Source organism: Parasteatoda tepidariorum, chromosome 9 (genome assembly GCF_043381705.1).
Source record: "Parasteatoda tepidariorum isolate YZ-2023 chromosome 9, CAS_Ptep_4.0, whole genome shotgun sequence".
NCBI classification, from domain to species: domain Eukaryota; kingdom Metazoa; phylum Arthropoda; class Arachnida; order Araneae; family Theridiidae; genus Parasteatoda; species Parasteatoda tepidariorum.
The window spans coordinates 73,859,896-73,883,316 of NC_092212.1; the positions used below are offsets into that span (position 1 = coordinate 73,859,896).

The 23,421-nt window shown below is 27.5% G+C and overlaps 1 protein-coding gene across 4 annotated transcripts in view; it reads left to right on the plus strand.

Annotated features, from left to right (window-relative positions):
* The window catches only part of LOC107451438 (adherens junction formation factor afadin), an 89,311-nt gene that overhangs the window by 30,379 nt on the left and 35,511 nt on the right, over positions 1 to 23,421 (plus strand). For all 4 annotated transcript variants that reach the window (XM_043043823.2, XM_043043822.2, XM_043043825.2 and 1 more), the window contains exons 2-8: positions 17,586 to 17,778; positions 17,874 to 17,983; positions 19,337 to 19,438; positions 20,449 to 20,620; positions 21,302 to 21,580; positions 22,910 to 23,059; positions 23,257 to 23,360. In XM_043043823.2, coding sequence (XP_042899757.1) covers positions 17,586 to 17,778; positions 17,874 to 17,983; positions 19,337 to 19,438; positions 20,449 to 20,620; positions 21,302 to 21,580; positions 22,910 to 23,059; positions 23,257 to 23,360 — 1,110 coding nt within the window. The remainder of the gene's footprint in view (positions 1 to 17,585; positions 17,779 to 17,873; positions 17,984 to 19,336; positions 19,439 to 20,448; positions 20,621 to 21,301; positions 21,581 to 22,909; positions 23,060 to 23,256; positions 23,361 to 23,421) is intronic.

Genomic DNA, 23,421 nt, shown 5'->3' on the forward strand with positions numbered 1-23,421 from the left:
ATGTCTTTACAATTTAAAAACTCCTTGAAAAAGTTTTTTTTTGCAATAACGGACCCTATTTGCACAAATTCATAAAAGCGGACCCTGGTTGAAAGAATGTGAGTAATTTTTTCACAATTTCACGAAAAACGGACCTTTCACAAAATGTCTGGACAGACCCCTGGCTAGTAAACACACTAATAAGTAAAGTGGAACAATTTTGCTATAAATAATTTTTGCAATAAATCTTTTTCGTAATTATAGATTTTTTTTCATTCAAAAGGTAGGTTTTGTTTAAATAAATCATTGAGGGCCCTTACATATTTTCTAAAGATAATAGCTGTATTTTTATCCCTTTGACGCAGAATTTTAAACATATTTTTCATACTTTTTTCATTATATCGTATTAATTTATGTCAAAATGAGTGAAAAATATTATATCTAAAATTTTAATAATTTATGTTAATGAAATACAGCATAAAATACCGGTATCATTTTTTCCTTAAACGTAAAATCTTCCAAGCACGGTTGGCTCACTTCCAAGCAAGGATTTTTCGAATTTACATTTGTTTGCAGTTATTTTTGATGTAAGAAAATGTTATTTATTTACAAAATTAATCCTTATTGAATATGAATGGAAAAAAAAAAGATTTAAACTACTTTATTTTTAGTACAAATGTAAACAGATTTTTTTAGTCGCTATTAAAATGTTTTTTTTTATAATTAAAAAAGACTAAAATATATTTTTGCCTGTAATTTTTGGGGCCTAAAAAAAAATATATGCAAAAGGGGCACCGGAGCCTTCGCTGTGTTAAAGGGTTATGGAATTATTATTTTAAAATAAATCTATGTTTTTCAGTGGACTTATGTAATCACTGGTATGATTTTTGCTAAGGAGAATTAAAATTGTCCCTAAATGGGTTGTTTGGCGGCAAATAAGACTTTTTTTTCTTCCGATTCTATGTGTGTGTAAAAATTATGTTAACTGTTAACATTAGGTTGTTATAGATAGATTTATGAAGATATACAAAAGTTAGAATAATTTCTGACATTATTCAGTATTTTTTAATCTTACGTTTCTTTTTTTACAAATTTTTTTTGTAAAGAAGTTCTTATTATATTTTGATATCTACTGCTAAGGATTACAAATTATTATCCAGTAAATTCGCCAAATATCAAAAGTATTCGCCGATTTTCGAAAGTCATCGCCAAATGCAAATCTTAAAAAGAAATCTTCGATACATTTTTTTCCCCACAGAAAATTATTTTACGGCAGTTTGATTGGGTCCAAATTACATATTTTTGGGTAGTTGTATTATTTGGATCCAATTCTAATTGGTTATGCGGCGTTTCTGCCAAAAATTACTGTAATCGAATAAAAAATACTGATTCGTTTAGAAAAATTCACTTTGGATCATTGATCGAGTTTTGGATCATTGATCAAATTTTGGATCATTGNCAAATTCATAAAAGCGGACCCTGGTTGAAAGAATGTGAGTAATTTTTTCACAATTTCACGAAAAACGGACCTTTCACAAAATGTCTGGACAGACCCCTGATCGCATTTGCTTAGCGAGGGCCCGGCATATACATTTTGAAAAATGTTTTCTATATCGCTGTTCCTACGAAATGAAAATATTTGTTGGCCGTTGTAAAATAACTAGCACGTGCGCTGCACAACGTCACAAAAATGTCGCTGCTATATCTCTTTTTTCTGGTTTAATTTTCTTTTCTTTATTGCCTGGGATAATGTTGATAAGTTGGATTTGCGTTCTCGTATACATAAACCTTGTGTATTGAGTTTTATCCTTGTTTATATTTTCCAGGTGTGCGTCTGGAAGGAAAAGATGCGTTGCTTTAGCTTCAGGTGGTTTAAAATGTACATTCTTATTCAATATTTAGTTTACACAGTGATATTTCAAGCTACTATGCATTCTTGAATGTGAGAAATATTTTTGGCATACTTCATTAAAAAGAATTAAGTTGGGTATTTTTTTTCCTAACTGGTACACAAATAAAGAGAACTCTTTTTTGGATTTTTTTTATTTTTGATGTTATGATGTTCGCAGTTATTTTTTTTTTATTAAGGATAATCGACTTAATTTAGTAAAAATTAACGAACTACATTTTTGGCTTTACCTGAAAATAACTAAAAAAGATAAAAAAATATGGAGCTCATGTCGGGAAAGCTGAAAAAGGCATTTATTAGTTCATAAATACTTAATACAATAGTAAATTGAAATTATTAAAATACAAGTACAAAATATCTTACTCATTTTTGCAAAATGTTAATTATTTGAAAATTTCAGTTTCTTGTTTACTTTGCATTGTTAAAATATAAAAACAAGGAAAATACGTTTGGAATAGGGATATTCTTTTTTTTATATTTTAAAATTTCAAACGACTTCAGTATTTTTACAATGAAATATCTATTATCTGAAATATACTGAAAAATAGATGTGCGAAAACGAGGTAATAAATTTGCTAACTCTCTTTACTACAGTCAAACTCCGCTATAGNAATTGCCTTCGTAACGGATATAGTGAACTCCCGGTTATAGTGAACCGAAATTTCGGTCCCTTGAAGGTTCACTATAGCGGGGTTTGACTGTATTATTTCTTTTGAAACTGAGAACATTTACTTTAAGAAATAGGTTTTTAAAAGCTGTGTAGATAAATTATTTGTTTTTATTTTTGTGAAAACGTGATGATTTAAAGTTGCGCTTATTAGTTTTTAATAGAACTAAGAAGCTTTTGTTCTGCGTAAAATAAAACTAACTGTATTCGAGAAATATACTGAAATTAGTTAAACAGGGAAATGATTGAATTTTAAATAATTTTAACATTCACAACATCCATTTCAGTTAATTACTAAATGTGAATTCATCACAAACATTTTACACCTTTAAAAATTTAAATGCACCAAATAAATAATAAAATTGCTAATGTCTGAAATTTTATTTTTCCCAGGCCTAAATGAGAATCCCATATTTATCTAAACGTTAGTCTTGAATTATGGATTTTTATCATTAAAGAATTAAATAATAGTCTTAAATAAGATTTGCTGGCTAAAAGGGTGGTGCGTTAGTACAAAGAAATTCTTGTGACGCCCTAGGGTGTGGCTGGCGATTTGGCGACGTTTGCTAGGCCATAAATAATTCAACATAAAGTTATCAGTTCCTTCCATACTAAGTCTATGAAGATGCTCTTTAGTATCATTGTTCTGATCTCATTAGAAACTGATTAGAAGTGCACATTTTACATTATGAAACCATAAGATTCATCTGGCGGTTACAACTTATGAATAATGTATGCAAAAGTGAACGTTGCGATATCTGTATTTGCTTATTCAAACACATTTTAAGTCGCAATCTTGTTTTGGAAACTCTCCGCAAATTTTTATTGCAAGGTTGTCCAAATATTTCATGTGTAGGAATTAAACGTTTTGATTACTTGTACTTTGTTTATGTAATCGTAAGGTCGCCTCCCTTGATTACAGTATGAGAATGATTTCATATTTTGAATCTAGATCATTCTATTTATTATGGCTTACTTTGCTTTTATTCAATTGAGTGTGAGAATTTAATATTTTCATTATGTTTAAGTTTTTAAGATACTTAACATTTTTGTTAAAAGTAATCTTGCCCAAGTTAAGAAACTAGATGATTCACTTTTCACAAAATTCAGTCTTTAAACTCTGTTTTGATCTCTAAATGGTCGATATTGACTGGTTTAAATTGAGATGTGGATTATATCAGGATTAAAGAGAAAAAAGATTCACTTTATCCTTGCTATTACATATTCACAACTGATTTTTGCAGATAAACCTTATACATAGTACCTGAGAGAGCTAGCATGATATAGACTTTTCAACATATAATTTTTTTTTTCTCCAGCTACTGTATTAACTTTTGTTTCAAATTTGGTTAGCCTAATATTTTCATTTTGTTGGTCAATCTTTTGTATTCCTCCTTTCGATTCGATCGACAGAATTGTACAACCGAATTATATACTTATGTGCAATGTAATCTATTGGGTGTTGAATGGAATCAAGTCGACTCATATTATTTATAACCTCGGAGTTGCTAACAGTCATTGATAGTCTTGATCTGTCAAAATGTTATGGGGTCATTAGTTTGAGGACTAAGTGGTCACATCTGGTTATGTTTCACGATCACATCAAAATTCGTCATTTACAGTCATGTCACCAAGCGTACATTTAAATTAAATCAATAGTATATCTAAGTCTACGGTGGTAAATATTTTTTTTTTCATAAGCCATTTAAAAATAATAATTAAATGGATAATATCTTCCCATCAACGTGGAATTCCATAATTATTCTTAACTAAATTAGCGACAAAATTTGGCGGATTTTTTTAAATATTTTTATAATTGGCTTGTTGACTAGGGATAAAGATTAAAATATTTTTTATTTTGATTATGGTAACAGATTTCCATCTCTGTTTATTCTTCCTCTTAAAAAATAAATGATCTTGTTTGGCATTAGTTTCAAGTGGTATATTTAAAACTATTCGGCCTCATAAATATTTTCTACTCGTAAAAAACCTATGAAATTTATACTGAAATTCCTTGAATAATATTCTATTCCAATCAAAATGTAGTTTATAATGGAATCTGTATTAAAACTTATGAGTGAGCTGAAAAGTAATGATTAATGTCGTTTATTATTGATGATTGATAACATATAACTGCGGACATGCACATATCCGAAGTTTATCAGCTGCGGGGGTGTAAAAGTGTATTTTTACAACTCAGATATATCAAAATCAATCATGTTTTTGTAATTCTTTTTCCACGTAAAATAAAGTATATTTTTGAACTTGTTTTCTGCGGGCAAGTGTTGAGCTTTAAAACTATCTCAATCCGTTATTTTGAAAACGTTTTACAGAAAAACAAAATCAGTTCTTAGTTGGACAATTGAGTTTTAGTAATAGCTGAGTTTTTTTTATCCAGTTTTTTCTCTGAAGAAGCTTATTTTATAGTTCATAATTATCTTTAGTCAAAGTATTTTTGTTAGGTTAATTCAATGTATTTTGAATTGAGTTGAATACGACTTTTGAAAGGGAAAAAAATAATCAACAGTTTATTCCTAAATAGAACTGGAAAAAATGCAAAACAATAATTTTCAAAAAAAAAAAAAAAAAAAAAANAAAAAAAAAAAATAAAAAAAATCAAATGAAATTTACATTCCTTATTGTTTTTAAAATACTTTAAAGTAGAAAAGATGATTTCGGTAAAAAAAAAATCGAAATTGAAAAGAATTGGGCGTTGATTACAATTCACCGCTCCGCTCAATATATCCTGCAGGGTGCGTAGTGTTTTTAAAAAATGCTTAAAAGTGCTTATATTTTCGATTTTAATTTTAAGTCTTCAATGGTGCTTTTTTTCCATTGAGTGTTTTTAAAAAATGCCTAATTTTCCCCTTTCCTAAAAAAGATTTTTTTCTTTATCAGATCGATTTTTGCCACGAATCAGGCAAAAAGCGTGGTATTTACATTATTCAATTCAACGTTTTTACAATTTATTCAACCACAATCCATTTTGGTACCCTTAGTTCCTAACTTATGGAAGCGGTAGTCGATCAAATCATTTTATGTGTTTCTGGTCCGCAAGTGCATACATTGAAATCAACTCGGCGTATGGAATATTATGAATGTAGGGACCATATAATAATTTACTTTGGCAAAAATGTTTTAATTTCAATACTTCATTGTATATTAAAATTTCAAAATTATTGGAAATTTTTTTTAATCGTTTCATTAAAGAAATACTGGACCAAATTACGAAGTTCAATAATTTAAAAGGGGATAATCACTAATTTACATTTGTAATATGAATTTATTAAAGTTTGCTTAGTTCTTTATTCATTCTAAATTCAGTTGTGTTGCTAATTTTTTGTTTAATATACTTGAACAAATAACTTTTAGTTGTCTCTTCAAAAAATACACCCGGGAACTTTTTTAAATTATAGTTTAATTTTTAATTTTGAGTTACTTTATTCAATTATGTAAAAGTAATTAATTATAAATTTAAAAAATTTAAATGAAAGACTCAATATGACAAATATTTAAAATTGTACTTAAATTGTTATTATGGGCGCTAATATAATAATACGAAAAATAAGCCCGTCAGAAACTACTTATTTTATTATGATCATGTATGTCTTTGAAATTGTTTTGGCATTTTGTTGATGATGGAACTTTCAACAATGGGATGAAATTTTTTTTCATTACTGCACGCATTTAAATTATATATACAGGGGTCTGTTTAGAAGAAATTTGGGTCCGTTAACGGACCCTTCACAAAATATCTTAACTTAAAAACGAACCCTTCACAAAAAGATTTTTCTTTTAATCGCACCCTTCACAAATTTGTTTATCTTCATTATTATTTTGTTAATCGAATAAACCCTTTCCAGGGCAGAAAACAAGAAAGATGGATGTAAACGAATTAAGTTTTGTCTTCGGCAGACGATTCTTCCATTATTCGTCCGAAATTAATATTCTGCGTTCAGCAGTATAGGCTAAATACCAAATATTTGTATGTTGCATCTCTAATTTAGAAGCAGCAATTGTTGTTTATTTTTTAAAATTTAATTTTTTTAATTATAATTTTACAGTGTTGAGCATAATCTTGTATGTCTTTACAATTTAAAAACTCCTTGAAAAAAAATTTTTTTTTTGCAATAACGGACCCTATTTGCACAAATTCATAAAAGCGGACCCTGGTTGAAAGAATGTGAGTAATTTTTTCAGAATTTCACGAAAAACGGACCTTTCACAAAATGTCTGGACAGACCCCTGTTAATATTATTTTAATTTGTTAATTTTTTAAATTTTGTTGTGTTCGCATTGGCGTGAATTGTCTCAAGTTATGAAATGTGTAAATTTAAAGATGTTAATGATATTGATGATATTGTTGAATTATAAAAAAAAAAAAAAAAAAAAAAAAAAAAAAAAAAAAAAAAAAAAAAAAAAAAAANAATTAAAAAAAAAAAAAAGAAAAAAAAAAAACTATGTATAATTGTTTGTTATTGTTTTTAATAATGCGCATTTTTTAGGTAGGAAAAAAAATTTGTTTTAGCTCAGCGTGACCTATTTTGTGGTTGTAAATTAACTATGAAGATATAACCTTTTTGTGCTAAGTGCCTGGAATATTTTCTATTTTTAAAGAATCTTATCACTTAGAACATTTCAGTTCTTCTTCACCCAAAGGCATGTTGTGTTTTTCTTTTTTTTTTTATGTTTGGGGGAAGTAACTGTTTTTTCAGATTGCGGCGGTAATCTTGGTACGCTTTTATCACCTACATTTGCTTAGATAGACTAGAGTTTACCTTGTTTTTCTGGATAAGGATGGTTATTGCATTTCTAGCGCCATGTGCTTTGTATCTTTCTTGCTTTGATTGTGTAGTAGTCTTTTGACTTAAACCAATACCTTGTGTTATTTCTATTTTTACATGCATTTTTTTTTTAATAATATTATTTCGAATACGAAAAATAAATAGCATGAAAACAGTCTTTTTACTATGAAAATTAAACTGTCTACTAACATTAGAAAAATAAAGGGCAAAATGAAAGTTTTCTTTTTAATTTTGACCACCTGAAAAATGTCTATTTACTTTGACAAAATAAAAATATTTCTTTTAGTTTTAATAATTATATATATCTTTGTTTTATTAAACAGATTGCACTTTTCCTTCAGCCTTTTCAACAAATGTGTCTATGTGCCGAATAAAGATTGATCAAATTATAACCGTTTATAAAGAATTGTGGTTCATTAGTAATTTTCTAAATTTAATTTAACACTAGAACTAAACATTCGCCAATATACTGCCAAACCCATCTAGTTTTCCGAATTTGGAATGTTATCGGTGAGCTCTCAGTAACTTCATAACTTGTAACAACTGTACACTTGTTACTCTTCGAAATTTGCTGTAATCATCATCTAGCAGTCGAATGTTTAGTTCCATCTACATAATTGTTAAAAATATTTTGAATTTTTGAAAAGTCCACAGAAGACAAGACAAAAAATGCGGCGAACTGGCTCATAATTAGGCGAACTGACGCATAATTAGTTCGTCTAAGAGACGCAAAATGACAAAACACGCTTGCAACTTATTGTAACAAGGCTGTTTGTGGAGATCACACTTTTGAAATCTGCCAAAAGTGCAAGCGATAATTTTTGGCATATTTCTATGTTTTAATTGAAATATTGTAATAACTTTTTTTAAGTTACACTAATTTGTTTGAAATAAATAAATGAAAAATAAAAATATGGTTTTTAATTCGTAGTCTATTAGTCGAAATTACTTTAATGCTGATTTAAGTTTAGTTATCTGGGGATAAAATGAGGGAGCTAACAAAATATTTATTCATCATTAGCTGCCGGTAGGTCGCGTCCCACAGTCAAAACCCCGTTTCCTTCCAGAGTTTTTCTTTGGTTGGATTATGTCCTTGTCATTTAATTGAAGTCAACATATTAAAGAGGAAAAAAAATAGATAAATAAGCAGAACAAAAACGAGAATTTGGTAGGTTGCGTTTTAATTGTTTCCGGTAATGAACGCATCTCACCAAAACTTAATAACAGTTTTTTTTTAATTAAGAAAAAAAAGATTGAGGTATTTTTGTAGCAACAGTTAAGAACGTGACATAAACATTAGTATTTAAAATAAACTGCCCTTCCTTTTTCAGTTAATATAAAACATTATTCGTTTGTTTTGAAATTTGTTGCAAAAAATAATCTTTTAAATTTTTTTTTCTACTTATATTTTAAACAATGTTCCTTCCTTACCTTAACTCTTTCGAGGGTAGCCTTGGCCTAATCACGGTAATGCATTTTACATTTAACATTACTCTCTGGTAATGCGTTTTTTCGATGCTCGACTAGGGTGTTGTAAAAACACAGAAGTTTTCAAATTCACAGATTAATTTTCAAAGTTTTTTGTTTAGATTGTGATCGATGAATTTCGATTCATTTTTCAAAGTTTATTACCAAGTTTTCTAGGAAATTTTAGTTATTTATTAACAGTTTTTTATTGGATATTTATTTATTTTTTAATTAATACTTATTGAACATTTCAAAGTGCTAATATTGAGTTTTAACTATTATAATACAAATAGGGAAATACATATATTTATGTAAATTTCAACAGAATTGAGTACGCTTTTTCCAAGAATTGAGATTAAACCAATTGAGCAAATTTTACCTAACCTAATACATAATTGACTGGCTTACTTTGCTGCCGGCGAAATGTTCTTTTTATTTAACATTTTTTGTCCCGTCCTTTTTGATAGCTCTTTTGAAATAAGTCTAATAATATGAAATTCTGAAAAATTAAAACACTCTAATAATCCTCAAATAAGCACAATATCGAGAAAAATCCTATGCGACTAATTCGTTGCTAAAGAATTTTTTATAAATATCTTGTAGTTCAAGGCGAATAAAGGTTATCCTATTTTAATATCCATTGTGTTTGTAATATGGGTATGTGCTGAGTTTTTTAATTCACCCTTGAATAGTACTTACGGAAATTACCAAAAGCTGACGATAAATGTTTTCCAAAAATATTCCTCTTTAGGGAATAGAAGCTATCAGAAAAATGTCTTTTTCTGGAGGCGGGAAAAGTAGGCTTATTTTTAAAGTAAAACTGTTAAATGACCTATAAAAAAATGCGTAGAAGCTATGTCAAGGATTTAAACATTATCATTAATTTAACATTTTTTATTCGGAATACTTGTATTTTTTTATCATAACTAAAATAAATTATATGTATATTTGTTAAAATTTTTTTTAAATTTCTTTCGTTAAGATTTTATGAATATTTCTATGAAAATTCATAATCTATGATTCATGACCTAAGATTTTATGATTTTTTCTATGAAAATTCGTATCTATCAATTTCAAAAGCTGACATTCAATTTTTCCATAAGTTCTTTATAAATTTCAGTCGGGTTTTATGTATAAAAATCTACGATTAATTTTTTTTACGAGAAATTTTACCATATTTTAATCGAAATGTCGTGAAAAACCGGTAAGTTATTTGAGGATTAAATGAAGGCAGTTGTTGAACGTGTAATGATGTAAATTTCGTTTCTAATTTCTAAGTTTTGCTCGATGCGATTTCATCAAACCAATTTCATTTCTTAATTCAATACGATAATTTAGTACAGTAATAAAGCTTGATTTTTTATCCAGTTAGCCAATTTTTGTATGCCTATTTCCTATTCGCTGGCAATGTGAAGTACCTGATTTCTTATTGATAAACCTGAATTAGTAATTGAAATTTATCATTTGTGTCCGTCATCCAAAACCGCTGGAATGGCAAGTATGTTCTTATGATGGCATCTAGCATTATCTTTTCATATTTATCATACCTGTATCCTTATCTTCATTCAATGATGCATATTGTTCTGGGTCTTATCATATTTTTTTCCCCCTAACATTATCTCTGAAATACTTCTTTTCACACTTAGGTCATTCAGTATTTCTTACTGACATTGATAATGTTTTCATAAACTACCTTTTCTCAGAAAAAAAGATAGTTTTTGTGATAATAAATAATCTGGTTTTTTTTTTTAAGACTTCTATCCGTGCGCCATCTTAAAATGAGGGCGTTACAGGTTTTTTTTCCTTCCCTTCTCTGCCATGATCTTTCATAACTTTTTCTTGTCAATATTTCTCGAAGTAGGGTCGGTTTGAATAATTAGTATGAAAGTTGCGCGATTCCAATACTGTAATTAGTTTCTCTTTAAGTCCTTTTTCGCAAATAATTCATGACATCCAAGAAAAAACCAATAATTCATTCGAATAAAGATTCTTACACAAAACATTTTATCATAACGGTCAGTCAGCGTTGGCCGACCTTGATTAGACCTTAAAATAACCACCCGCCATGCGTACTCTTAAATATATATANAAATACGTAATCGTAAATTTTCATGGCTAGCTTTGTTTTTAAATAAATGTTTTTGAAATTTTCGTTTTTTTGCAAGATATTTCTCACAAGAACGTACCACCGCTAAACTGTTTCCGTACCCCTGGGGGTACGCGTACCACACTTTGGGAAACACTGCCCTATACCATTGCTATGATCTTTCATAACTTTTTCATGTTAATATTTCTCGAAGTACATATCAAAGTTAGAGTCGGTTTGGATAATTAGTATGAATATTGTGGGATCCCGTTTCATTGGAATATTGTAATTGGTTTCTCTTAAAATAGTCGAAGTCCTGTTTCGCAAATAATTCATGACATCCAAGAAAAAACCAATAATTTATTCGAATAAAGATTCTTACACAAATCATTTTGTCATAACGGGCAGTCATTCAGTGTTGGCCATCCTTGATTAGAACTTAAAATAACCACCCGCCATACGTACTCTTAAATAAAAAAAATGGCAACTTAAATTATATAAACCAGTCATTTTTTTCTTATTCCCCCCCCCCTTTTTTTTCGTATTTCGCAATGAATTTTCTTGCTAGGTGAAATCAAATCAGTATGTTTAATTAAATTTAGTCCCATGTTTATATTATTTTTATTGTTGAATTCATTTTTATTGACGTAGATTATTTCGAATATTTTTTTTTTTATGTAACTTAATCTAAGCAAAAAAGAAAAAAAAAAGAAAATGGAAAGAATTTTTTTTATTTAATGCCATTAAATAATAAGGATCTATCGGCGTTGGTCACAGACTAATAAAAGTGACTATTAAGTTATTAGTCTACCGGTTTCTGGCTACTAACTGAAAATTTGAATTTTCAGGTCTACCCCCGACAAAGCGATTAAGGAAACGCTTTATATAAAATTTCTAGCGATATCAATGAATTATGCGTCTATGGTGATGTTATGATCATTGAAGTGTCAAACGTAACCTGACAGATATCAAAACTATTTATCGTTCAAGTATTTGCCATTCCATATCCATTAAATAATAAGATCTATCGGCGTTGGTCACAGACTAATAGAAGTGACTATTAAGGTATTAGTATACCAGTTTCTGGCTACTAACTGAAAATATGAATTTTCAGGCCTACCCTCGACAAAGCATTTAAGGAAACGCTTTATATAAAATTTCTATCGATATCAATGAATTATGCGTCTATGGTGATGTTATCATCATTAAAGTGTCAAACGTAACGTGACAGATATCAAAACTATTTATCGTTCAAGTATTTGCCACCTGAAGCGTTCCCTTAACATCTCATTTCTCAACTTTCTCTATTTGCTTTCATCGAACCATTTCTCTGGAGAAAGAATTCCAGCCGCTTTTTGTTTTCTAAAGTTGTCAAGATTTTTACTTTTAATGCTAATTTAATTGGTTGTAGACGTGCCTATGAATAATTCTTGCCTTTCTAACTGTATCTAATCCGCTGAGCTGCGTTACGCTTCATGAGAAACTTCCCGCCGAGGATCATCTCAACCGGATGCCGGCTTTTCAAAGTCGTGGGAGTAGCTCATTCATCGCCCCAACTTTAATTTCGTCCGGAACTGTTCCTTAGCCTTGCATTGTTGAAATCTGAATAGCTTTTTACGAGTTTGGTGTTGTGAAAATTGGCTTTCTTTTTCTTTTTTTCATGTCGCGATGACCGTTATTGCTTTGTCTATTTTGGTGAATATTTAAGGCGTGGTGTAACGGATACAAATAATATTTTAAAGGATTATGTTAAAGTTGTCTGTAATAGATAATTTATTATGACTAAAAAAAAGTTGTTATTATTAAAGGTTTGAAATAGTTTAAAAAATGCTTACAACTTTCAAATTCGGTAATTAGGTTTAACAGAGCCATTTGTCATTAATTACTTAATTAAGGAATATGCTTTCATGTAATTTCTCGTAAGTTAAGGAGGAAGAAGTACACCTTTTTCTTTCTTAACAGGTCCAATTAACTTCTTAAAAATATTTAATATTTGACAGCTACGTTTTAATTTCGTCGGAAGCTATTCTTAGTTTTGGATTGCTGAAATTTGAAAAGCTTTTAGGAGTTTTCTATGTTAGAATTTTTTTTTTAAGTCACGTGGATTGTTATTGTTTTGTCTAGATTGGTGAATAATATTTAGTTATTGGTTGTTGTAAATAATGGATAATTTATTAAGGGTTCTTTTCTGACAGAAAAAAGCTTTAATAGTCACGGGTCTGTTTAGAAGAAATTTGGATCCGAAATATCTTTTCCTAAAAACAGACCCTTCACAAAATATTTTAACTTAAATTATTTTGTGAAGGCTCCGTTTTTATCTTTTAATCGGACCCTTCACAAATTTGTTTATCCTCATTATTGTTTTGTTAATCGAATAAACCCTTCCCAAAATATGCTTATGTACTTGAAAGACTAATGTAAACGAACTAAATTTTGTCTTCGGCAGACGCTTCTTCCTTTATTCGCCCGAAATGAATATTCTGCGTTCAGCAGTATACCAAATATTTGTAAATACCAAATATTTGTATGTTGCATCGCTAATTTAGTAGCTGCAAATGCTGTTTATTTTTTAAAATTAATTCTTTTAATTAAAATTTTACAGTGTTGAGCATTATCTTGTATGTCTTTACAATTTAAAAACTCCTTGAAAAAGTTTTTTTACAATAACGGACCCTATTTGCACAAATTCACAAAAGCGGACCCTGGTTAAAAGAATGTCACTTAACGTTTATTTTACATTCACAAATTACGAGTCATTTTTTCACAATTTTACAAAAACGGACCTTTCACAAAATGTCTGGACAGACCCATGATAATATGAAACTCTTANCGTGGATTGTTATTGTTTTGTCTAGATTGGTGAATAATATTTAGTTATTAGTTGTCAGAGATGCCAACTGCTCCGGACACTCTAAAATAATTAAAAAAAACGGTAAATAACTACAAAGTAAATTTTGCAAATATTTAACTATTTTTGCTTGCTTTTCGAAAGGTATAGTATGACCTTAGAACTAGAAAGTAGTGAATTATATAAGTCTACGAATTATTTAGAAAAAGTGGTGAATAAAAATCAACTAAATTGAATTTATTAAACCATGAATCACAATTAATAAACTACCACTTTAAAATATATATTTGCTGTCCGGAGTAAGTTGGCATCTCTGAGTTGTTGTAAATAATGGATAATTTATTAAGGGTTCTTTTCTGACAGAAAAAAGCTTTAACAGTTTTGAAATGGTTATAAAAATACTTGCAATCTTAAAATTCTGTATCTTGGTATATTAGAGCTAGTTTCAATGAATAAAAGGAAACACAAATATTTCTAAATATTAATTAGTTATTTTAAAATTAGTTCCTATAAGTTTGCAGGGACGATGTATCACTTTTCTCTTTTTTCAGACCTTAAAAAATAAGAAAAAAAATTAAAAAAACTCAAAGATAACTATAATTTGTTCTTTAATAACTATTTTACTTTTCAAGAATAAAGTGAAACAAATATTAATTATATATTATATAAATGAGGAAATAATTTTCATAAGTTAACGTGGAAGCAGTAAATCCCTTTTCTCTAAATCAACGAAATTCCTCTTTAGTTGATTTAAATTAATAAAAAGTTTTAACTAATCTTATAGCTTTAGAACTGTTTTTTCAAATTAAATTTAGTTAATTTTTAAAAAAATATAAATAGCAGTGATAAATATATAAACGTACAAATAAGGTGTTAAAGAATGCAATACTTTATAGAACGAAGAGTTAGAGTTAAGCCCAGACAATTTCTAGAAAGCTATATGCTAATCATTGCAGTTGATTGTGTTAGTTTAATTAATTATAATTTACCACAACTAAAAATAAATATTTTGCATTGCAGGAAACTACTAATTTATGCTTATTAAAGTTTTCTAGTGATACTATAATTTCATGTTGCATGGTAGAATTAACAATTAAAGATGACGATTTCTTGCAATTTGTTTGTAACAGAAAAAAACTGATTTGTTCTAGGGGGAAAAAGTAATGGTACTTCTTATTCTTCAATTATATTCCCCCGCTTCTACAATTACTATCGCTGCCTAGATGAAGCTGATTTTCTATCAAACATAAGAACATTTTTTTTGATTGCAGAAATTTAGTTTTATGTTACTTTCATACTGTTCAACAGTGTTGAAAATTAAAACCATGCAACTTGATTACTATTTATTGCTTTTCGTATTTGATAAATGAAGACCAAGGGGGAAGAACGGTTTATGTCCAATTTTCACAAAAGAGACGATCGCCAACTGTTGCATTTTGAGGTTTTGACAAATCTATAACGTAGGAAATCGGTTCTTCCCGAGAGTTATTACAGGGTGAAGACTGGCAAAAAGCGGTTCCTATCCTAGCGTAGAAAAGAACAACGAAACGTTTAGTGAAGAAGACAATTGAAACACGAGGAAGTATTGGTTCGGGAGTTTTAAGGAAAACACCGTCTTGTCCACCCCATTTTCAATTTTTTTTTTCATCATCAAAAACTTCAAATTTTGTTTTTTAATTTTTTAAAGTAACATTCGTAGATAGATATATTTATTTTTACAATTTCAATCGGATGCTTGCTCCTGAAAATTCTAAAACTTTATAATTCGTTTTTCTTAGAATCAACTTTCTTGGATGTAAAATTGATGCTTTAAAAATGAATTTGTTTTTCAAAACTTAGTAATTTAATAAAAATACCAATTATTGTATATCTTTTTTTTTGAAACACGATTAACCAGAATAAAATAGTGTCATTATTTTGTTTACTATTGTCAACAAAATCGCAGTTGACAAAATAATTTGGTTGCCAGTATAAAACCTGTCATTAAGATATTAATGTTCAATGGGAGTGTTTATTTTTTGTGTCATGTAGCTTAACAAGAATTTAGCACGCAGTTGTAAAACTTGCATAGTTTCTTCGTAGATGAGGAAACTACATCCATTTGTAGTCGGGAATTCGTGACACGTTAATTAACTGCTGATGGGATATCAAAAGGGTTTGAGTGAATGCCGAATCTTAACCTGAATGGCGAAATAAAATTTTACGTTTTCACAAATGTTACGTCCTAATAGCTCAAATGTAATGTACTGATTAATCATTATACACACTAAAACGTTTAGCTTTTTTTTTATTTTTAAATTGTAGATTTGTTTTGTTTTGGAAATTTTTTTTAAAATTCAAAAATATTCTGCGCTTTGTGTTTTATTAATTATAATTTTTTATTTATTCTTATTAATTATAATTATTTCTTATTAATTATAATTATTTTTTGTTAATTATTTTTTGAGTTTTTTGTTAATTATTTTTTGAGTTTTTTGAACATATTTGATTTTATTAATGTCTTTCTCTAATTTTGAGAATATAGAAAAACGTGACTTTTATCTAAAAGTGAAGTTAACTTTTTTGAGTTCGAACATTTTACGAATTATTGGTTTAAAATGTAGTCTTATATACTTAATTTAAAACTTTTGGGCAAAATTTTCATGCCTGGAATCGGCGGAATTCCCTACAACACTAATGACGCATGAAGTTGTAATGTTTAATTAAAAGTCACTGCCATCTTTTGATTTAATTTTTGAATTATAACTACAAAATAGTTTTTTTTCCTTATGAAATGTCTTAAAACATAATTTTAAAAGAATTTAAATAATTTAACAATCGATGCTAATGGCGATGTTTATTGTTTTGAGATTGTATAGTTGATCAAGTAGTATATGCGTTATTTATAGTTTTTATTCTGGAATGATTATTAGATGCTTTGAACTTAATCAGCAAATTAAAAGTTTAAAATGCTTTATTTAGTAATTTTATTATTTCGATACTAATTTGTAAAAAATTCCCCTAACACAAGGGCTTTAAATTTTTTAACAAGACAGAGACAAATTTTCAATGAGATTTTTTTTTTAAATTTGGAAAATCGTTATTAGGATGGTAAAAAGTGACAATTGGGTCAATTGGCATTTTTATATTGTTTATTGTCTTGCTATTAAACTACCAATTACATTTAATGAAAAAAAAAATTTTGTTCAGATTTTGATGTGAATTTTTTTACTTATGAATGAATAGATCTGTCCAAGGCCTTATGCATCAATGTATCCCTAGCGTTAATTTAACTAAAAAACTGCATTTTTTACTATATGTTTAAAATCAATAAATGAATGCCTCAATTTCCAATCTGAATTATTATTAAAGTTTTGAATGTATATAGTTGTGAACCAATCAATTGCTTTGTCATTAAAAAATAAATAAATAAATAAACAAGAGATAGATTGATTCATAATCTATTTTGCAAGTGCAAACAAATATGCTATAACTTATTTACTTTTAAAGGATTAAAAAAAAAATGGTTAATTTAAAAATTAGGAAGATAATTTTCGAACTTTTGCATTTTACTTTAACAATTTATTTAATTTTTTTATTTAATTGAGTGTGTTATAACCACAATAACTACCTATAGAAATAAAAAAAAATTCTGTTGTCTTTTTTTTAATTTTTTATTTTTTGAAAAAAAAGTATTTCTGTAAATATGGCAAGCTTTGCTAAATTGTCATAAAAATACCAAAAAAATTAAATTAAGCACTAAATTTTATTTTGATTTAATAATTTTTAGAATTCTAAGAAATTCTAATCAATAAATGAATTTAAATTTAAAATTTTTTTTTTAGGAATTAGAGTTCCATGGGGCTATGAGGTTTTATTTCCAAGATGCTGGTCAAAAGGTAGCTACCAAATGCATAAGGGTTGCCAGCACAGCAACTACATCAGATGTAATAGAAACATTAATAGAAAAATTCCGTCCAGATATTCGAATGCTTTCTATTCCTGAATATGCCCTTTATGAAATTCATGAAAATGGAGGTATGGAAATAGTGGAAACATAATTCTTTTATTAATAAAAAAGAATAATGTTTTTTTAATTGTTATTTTCAATGTTTTTTTCATTGTGTTTGCAGAGGAGAGGAAGTTAAAAGGAGATGAGAGGGTCCTTCTTGTGCAGCTAGACTGGCATAGAGATGACCGAGAAGGGAGATTTCTTCTTCGACGCATGGATGAAAAGTCCTATGTATGTTCTACTTAACTAAAATATATACCTATAAATAAGAAAATACATTTATATGTGTTTTCAAATAATTATTGATTCCTCATTTTTCAAATGTTATTATAGATCCTATTTAACTGGATTTAATTAAGAATTTTAAAACTTTTGTGAAAAGTACAAATCTTTAAGGATTTTATGAATATTAAAAATGAAAGGTGTCTATTTTGTGCCTTCATCTTACTATTATTAAAATATTTAGTTTTGAATCAGTGTTACTTGCAATATTAGAAATAGAAGAATTATAGAAATTGAGGATTTAATTTAACTGCTTGAAACAGTATTTTTTTTTTTTTTAATTGTTTGCAGAGTTAATTTAAGCCTGATTTACCTGTTTACTAGATGAACTTCTGGAGTTCTGAGCTCAAGATTGATAGAATTTCAATTCATTCTCACCTGAGATTTAATAATAAAGGCATTTTTTTAAAAATACATAAGGCCAAAATTTGAGACTCTCTATTTTTAGACCCATAATATTTAAGACATACCTTTAAATTGTTTATCAATAATTTTTTTTATGCTTTTTAACTGAACCAAACAGAGATTTATGTATCTGTTTAGTTTGAAGGAAGGTGAAATATTTTTAAATTTTATTTTAAGCAGGAAAACTACTTACAGCTTGCAAACTGATGTCTTCCAACCAGGGCTCTTCTCACATCTAGTGTGTCAATATACAAATAAATCAAATTTAACAATGCTTTGGTTTTATTAACTAATTAAATATTATTAAATTTATATAAATACAAAACTGACAAACAAATGAAACAATTATTTGTTAATAAATTAATTTATAACCTTTATTTTTGTTTTAAATTTTTAATTTTGAAATTAGGATTAATTATCAAATCATCAAATCATCACTAAATCTATATAATTATTACTAAAATAAAAATTATCACTAAAATAAAAATTATCAAATCATCACTAAATCTATGCACTTCATATATTTTACTGATTAAGTATCTCTAAATAATGTGAATAATTTTAATTATCTTCCACATTTTTCTGTAGAAAGTTTAAAAAAACAAAAAAATTCTGTCAGAGGAACACTAAATATTTATATTTCTTACTTTCAATGTTTCTCTAACAATGAGTTTCTCATATAAATTTCACAATTCATTTTATTATTTATGTGAACCTTATTTTTAATTCAAGAAGTATAATTCATTTTTAAAAAAATTAACTTGTTTTTGATAAACTGTTACTGATTAAAAATTTTTTTTTTTAAACTTTGATAATTTTATGCAAAATAAATTTCTACAGCAGGCAGATTTTCCTCCTTCAAAATATCCTAGTTTTAATTTCATATTTATATTTCAGATCTCTAGTATGGATGCTTGTGATAATGAAAATTTCAAAAGAAAATTATCTAAACGTGAAAAGAAAGAGAAGAAGAAGAAAGAAAAACGAGAGAGACTGAAGGTTTTTATTTTGCTCTTTTATATTTATTTTCATATTTGTTAGTATATAACTTTTCTCATATTTTGTAACTTTTTATATTGCAGTAGTTATTTTATCTATTACTTTGTTCCACCTTTTATTAACTCAAATTAGATCAAATTGTTTGCATAAAAAAGAATAAGGTTTTATATTAAGAGTTAGTGCACAACTAAATATAATTTATAATTCTGTTAAATAAAATAACGTCTAATATAATCTAAATAATCCCTTCCCTCTTTGCTGATCCTGAGTTGTTATTTGCTTTTTATCTTTCTTTTTTTTTTAAAAATTTTATTTTTAAACTGCACTGTGACCACCTTGATTCTACTAAGAGTTTTGTTCAGCGCAATTAGTGTTTATTTATCAATGACTTCTTCAAAATTCGTCAAGAAATAAGTTGATTTGTAATCCTTAAGCAAGAATTATTCAAAGTTTTACATAACGTCATTTTTTGAATGGATTTGTTGGTTGTTCTCAAATTTATTATTAGTGTGATTATTATTATTAGAGTGATAATCACTTTATGTGGGTTAAGATTAGGAAATTTTAACTATTTATCTTTTTAAATGAATATTACTAAAAAACTTTCTGCTATGTTTGTAAATTAAAAAATATTGACTACATGGTAAATTAAGGAATTTTTGACCATTTTTTGTTTATAATGAGTGATACGAAAACGTTTTCTGTGATGTTGACAAATTACATCTGTGATCACATGTTCGTGTATATTATATTTTAGACAATTTTTGTTTTATATTTTAACCCTCTATAAAAGAATAACAGCTTACAAGTAAACATGTCTTGATCTTCAGTATAAGTTGATATTTATCTATTGAAAAAAAACTTTATTGTGTGCGTTTTGAAATGTTGGCAGTTTTAATATTATTAAGTAGTCTATACTCAGATGATTAACTATATTATGTGAATGAAAGTATCCTTTGTATGTTTACTCCAAAAGTGCTATCTTATAAATTTTTATATTGCAATTGCAGGCTGCTGAAGAAAGTAAGAAAGATGGTATAGCTGAGCGACTATACTCTGAGCTTCCTGAAACAAGCTTTACTCGATCAATTTCCAATCCAGAAGCAGTTATGCGAAGAAGGAGGCAGCAAATATTAGAGAAAAAACTTCAACAGTTTTGTCAAGAGGGTGGCACTGATGCAGGTAATTAAAAAATTTAAAAAAAAAATGATATTTAATTAGCTCATTTTATGTGCTCAATTTTAATCTGTATTTTTATAGATACACTTTTTTTATAATAGATAAAAATGTCAATTAATCAAGTTCATTTATCATTAACTGCTTTCACCAAATATTTTTCTTTGGAAGAAAGAAGTTTTGGGGGTTATTGGAAATATTTATATAGATATAAGATCTGTTCTGATTGATAATCTTTTACTCTAATCAAGTAAATTTATCAACTGCTTTCACCAAATATTTTTCTTCGGAAGAAAGAAGCTTTGGGGGTTATTGGAAATATTTACGTAAAAATAACTACTGTGCTGATTATGGTAATTTTTTACTCTAGCGAAAAATTTAAATTTTGTACACTTTTTAAATGTTATTATAAAATACTTGTATAAATGCATGTAACTATTAAATAGTTTTATGTTTTTTATTTTTGAATTAAGTATGCTATAATAGTTTTTAAGATGCTAACAAATATTTTAATTTAAATTTTAAAACTCTTACATTTTTCCGTATCTGAAATTTTTAATGTTAAAAGATTTTAGTATCTTACATTGAGTTTGTGATAGTGAGGTTTAACCATGTTTATTCCAATATTAATACATTACAAAAACATGTATTATAAATTTTTTAATGCATTTTATATGGTATTTTTAGGTGGTACCTTGAGAATATTTGGAGAAGCTTTAAATAAAGATGTGCCTTACAAAACACTTTTACTTTCTACAAAAGATACTGCATCCTATGTGGTAAAAGAGATATTGAATAAATATGGGTACGATAAAGAAGATCCTTTTATGTATTGTCTTGTACAAACTATAGTATCACATCATACAAATGATGGTCCCGATCTTCAAAATGGCGGTATCAGAGAATATATATTAGATGATGATGATTGTCCTCTGATGATTCAACAGCAGCATAATCGGAACAAAGGTAAAAACAAACTGTTAATGAATTCTGGTTGATTCAAAATTCTGATTTGATACTTACATTATGACCAAAAAATTAAAAAAATAAAAATAAATAAAGCGTATTGATATTCTAAGAAAATTTGATATCCTTCTGTTACAGACATTGTTATAAATTATATAAAATAGAACAACAAATGTAAAGAGTTCAAATAATGCAGTTAATTGAGACTGACAATCATTTGAGTTCTGTAACAAGTACCATGATCAAACTTAAAATATTGATAGTTATTTCTGCATTGATAATGGTGTTGGTTGAAATACTGAAAAGATCATTTTTCATAGTTATTTGATCTTTTGTTTACTTTCTTTTGCATTGTTTTACTTTAAAAAAAGTATATTGGTATGATTAATTTTTTTTGTAGGAAGACTTTTTTGTTGCATGTATAGTATTGATTCAAATCTGCCACAAATGTTATTATAAATCACTTGCTTAAAGCTTGTTGTAATTAATCGAGAGTAAAGTTTGCTGTAATTAATCAAGAGTAAAGTTTGCTGTAATTGGTAGAAAGTAAAGCCTAATGTAATCAATAGTAAGACTAGGCAATTATTGTTTTTTTACAATCATGGGTCTTGGCATGATTTAGTTATGAAAATATTAATTCTTAGTTGTGTTTTTATTATTATTTTTGTTCTCATTTATTGATTTTTTTTTGTAAGAATCAATAGTATAACTTTTATTTCAAATTATTTATGAGTGGCAGGTTTAAACATAACAGATAAGTAATATAAATTTGAATAATCTTTTCGTTTTTATTCTTTACAAAAATATTTATAAATAATGTTTTTAAAACTAGTATTGAGTTATGAAAAATTTTTGTGGTTCATATAAGAATGAAGATTTTATGGAAATGATAGTTCGTAAATTGATTTATTCTGTTTTCTAACTGTTATATTCTTTTCTACCTGAAAGGTTGAAAACATAACTAATTACAAACTTTTTGTATTATCTGTTTCCTCCCCCTGAAAATAGCTGTGAAAAATTTGCTTAAAATATTTTAAGTTACAAAATTTTTGCAGTTTTTTAAAGTATGGTATACTTCATGAATAATTATCTTGGCATAATTTCATTTGACAAAGAAAACATTTTTATTTGCTTTTCTAACTATTAAGTATTGTTTTTGTTTTAAAATTTTTATTTTTAACAAACATAATGAACAATATACTTTATTCATATTTTATTTTAATTAAAAAATTTTTGAAGCTTGTAGAAAATTGTTAACCTTATGAGAAAAGGAAACTTTACGTTCTGTTGTTAGCTCAATCATTAAATGCTTTTATTTTATCTTTATAGGTGCCTTATCATTTCATGTTCGAAGACGACCTGCTGATTACCAGCCCAGAAAGAGGAAAAAAAAGCCTAAGCCAACTAAAAATGATGATATGAGTTACAGGCAGGATGACACAATTGAAAAACTACCCTATCTCCTCGAATTAAATTCAGGTATTTATATTAAGAAATTATATCCTAATTTAAGGCTTTGTTTTCCTTCCGAATGGAAGAAATTGATCTAGATCCTTATACCTCAATATTACAATTGTTATTTGTGGAAATATTAACTAGTACACGAAATTAAAATTTTTCCTTTTTTGTTAAAATCTAAGTTTTTTTAAAAAATTTATTTGTTGACATGTCTACAGATGGCAGTGATGGACATGGGCCTCCCAAGAAACATAGACTTTATCTTAATGTTACTGAAGTTGGTAGTGAAAGAAGTAGCTCTATCGGGGGACAATATTTGCAGGTAAAAATTTTTTTGCAGTGAATTTGTGCATTTTTAAGTGCAAATTAAATTTTATTCAAGA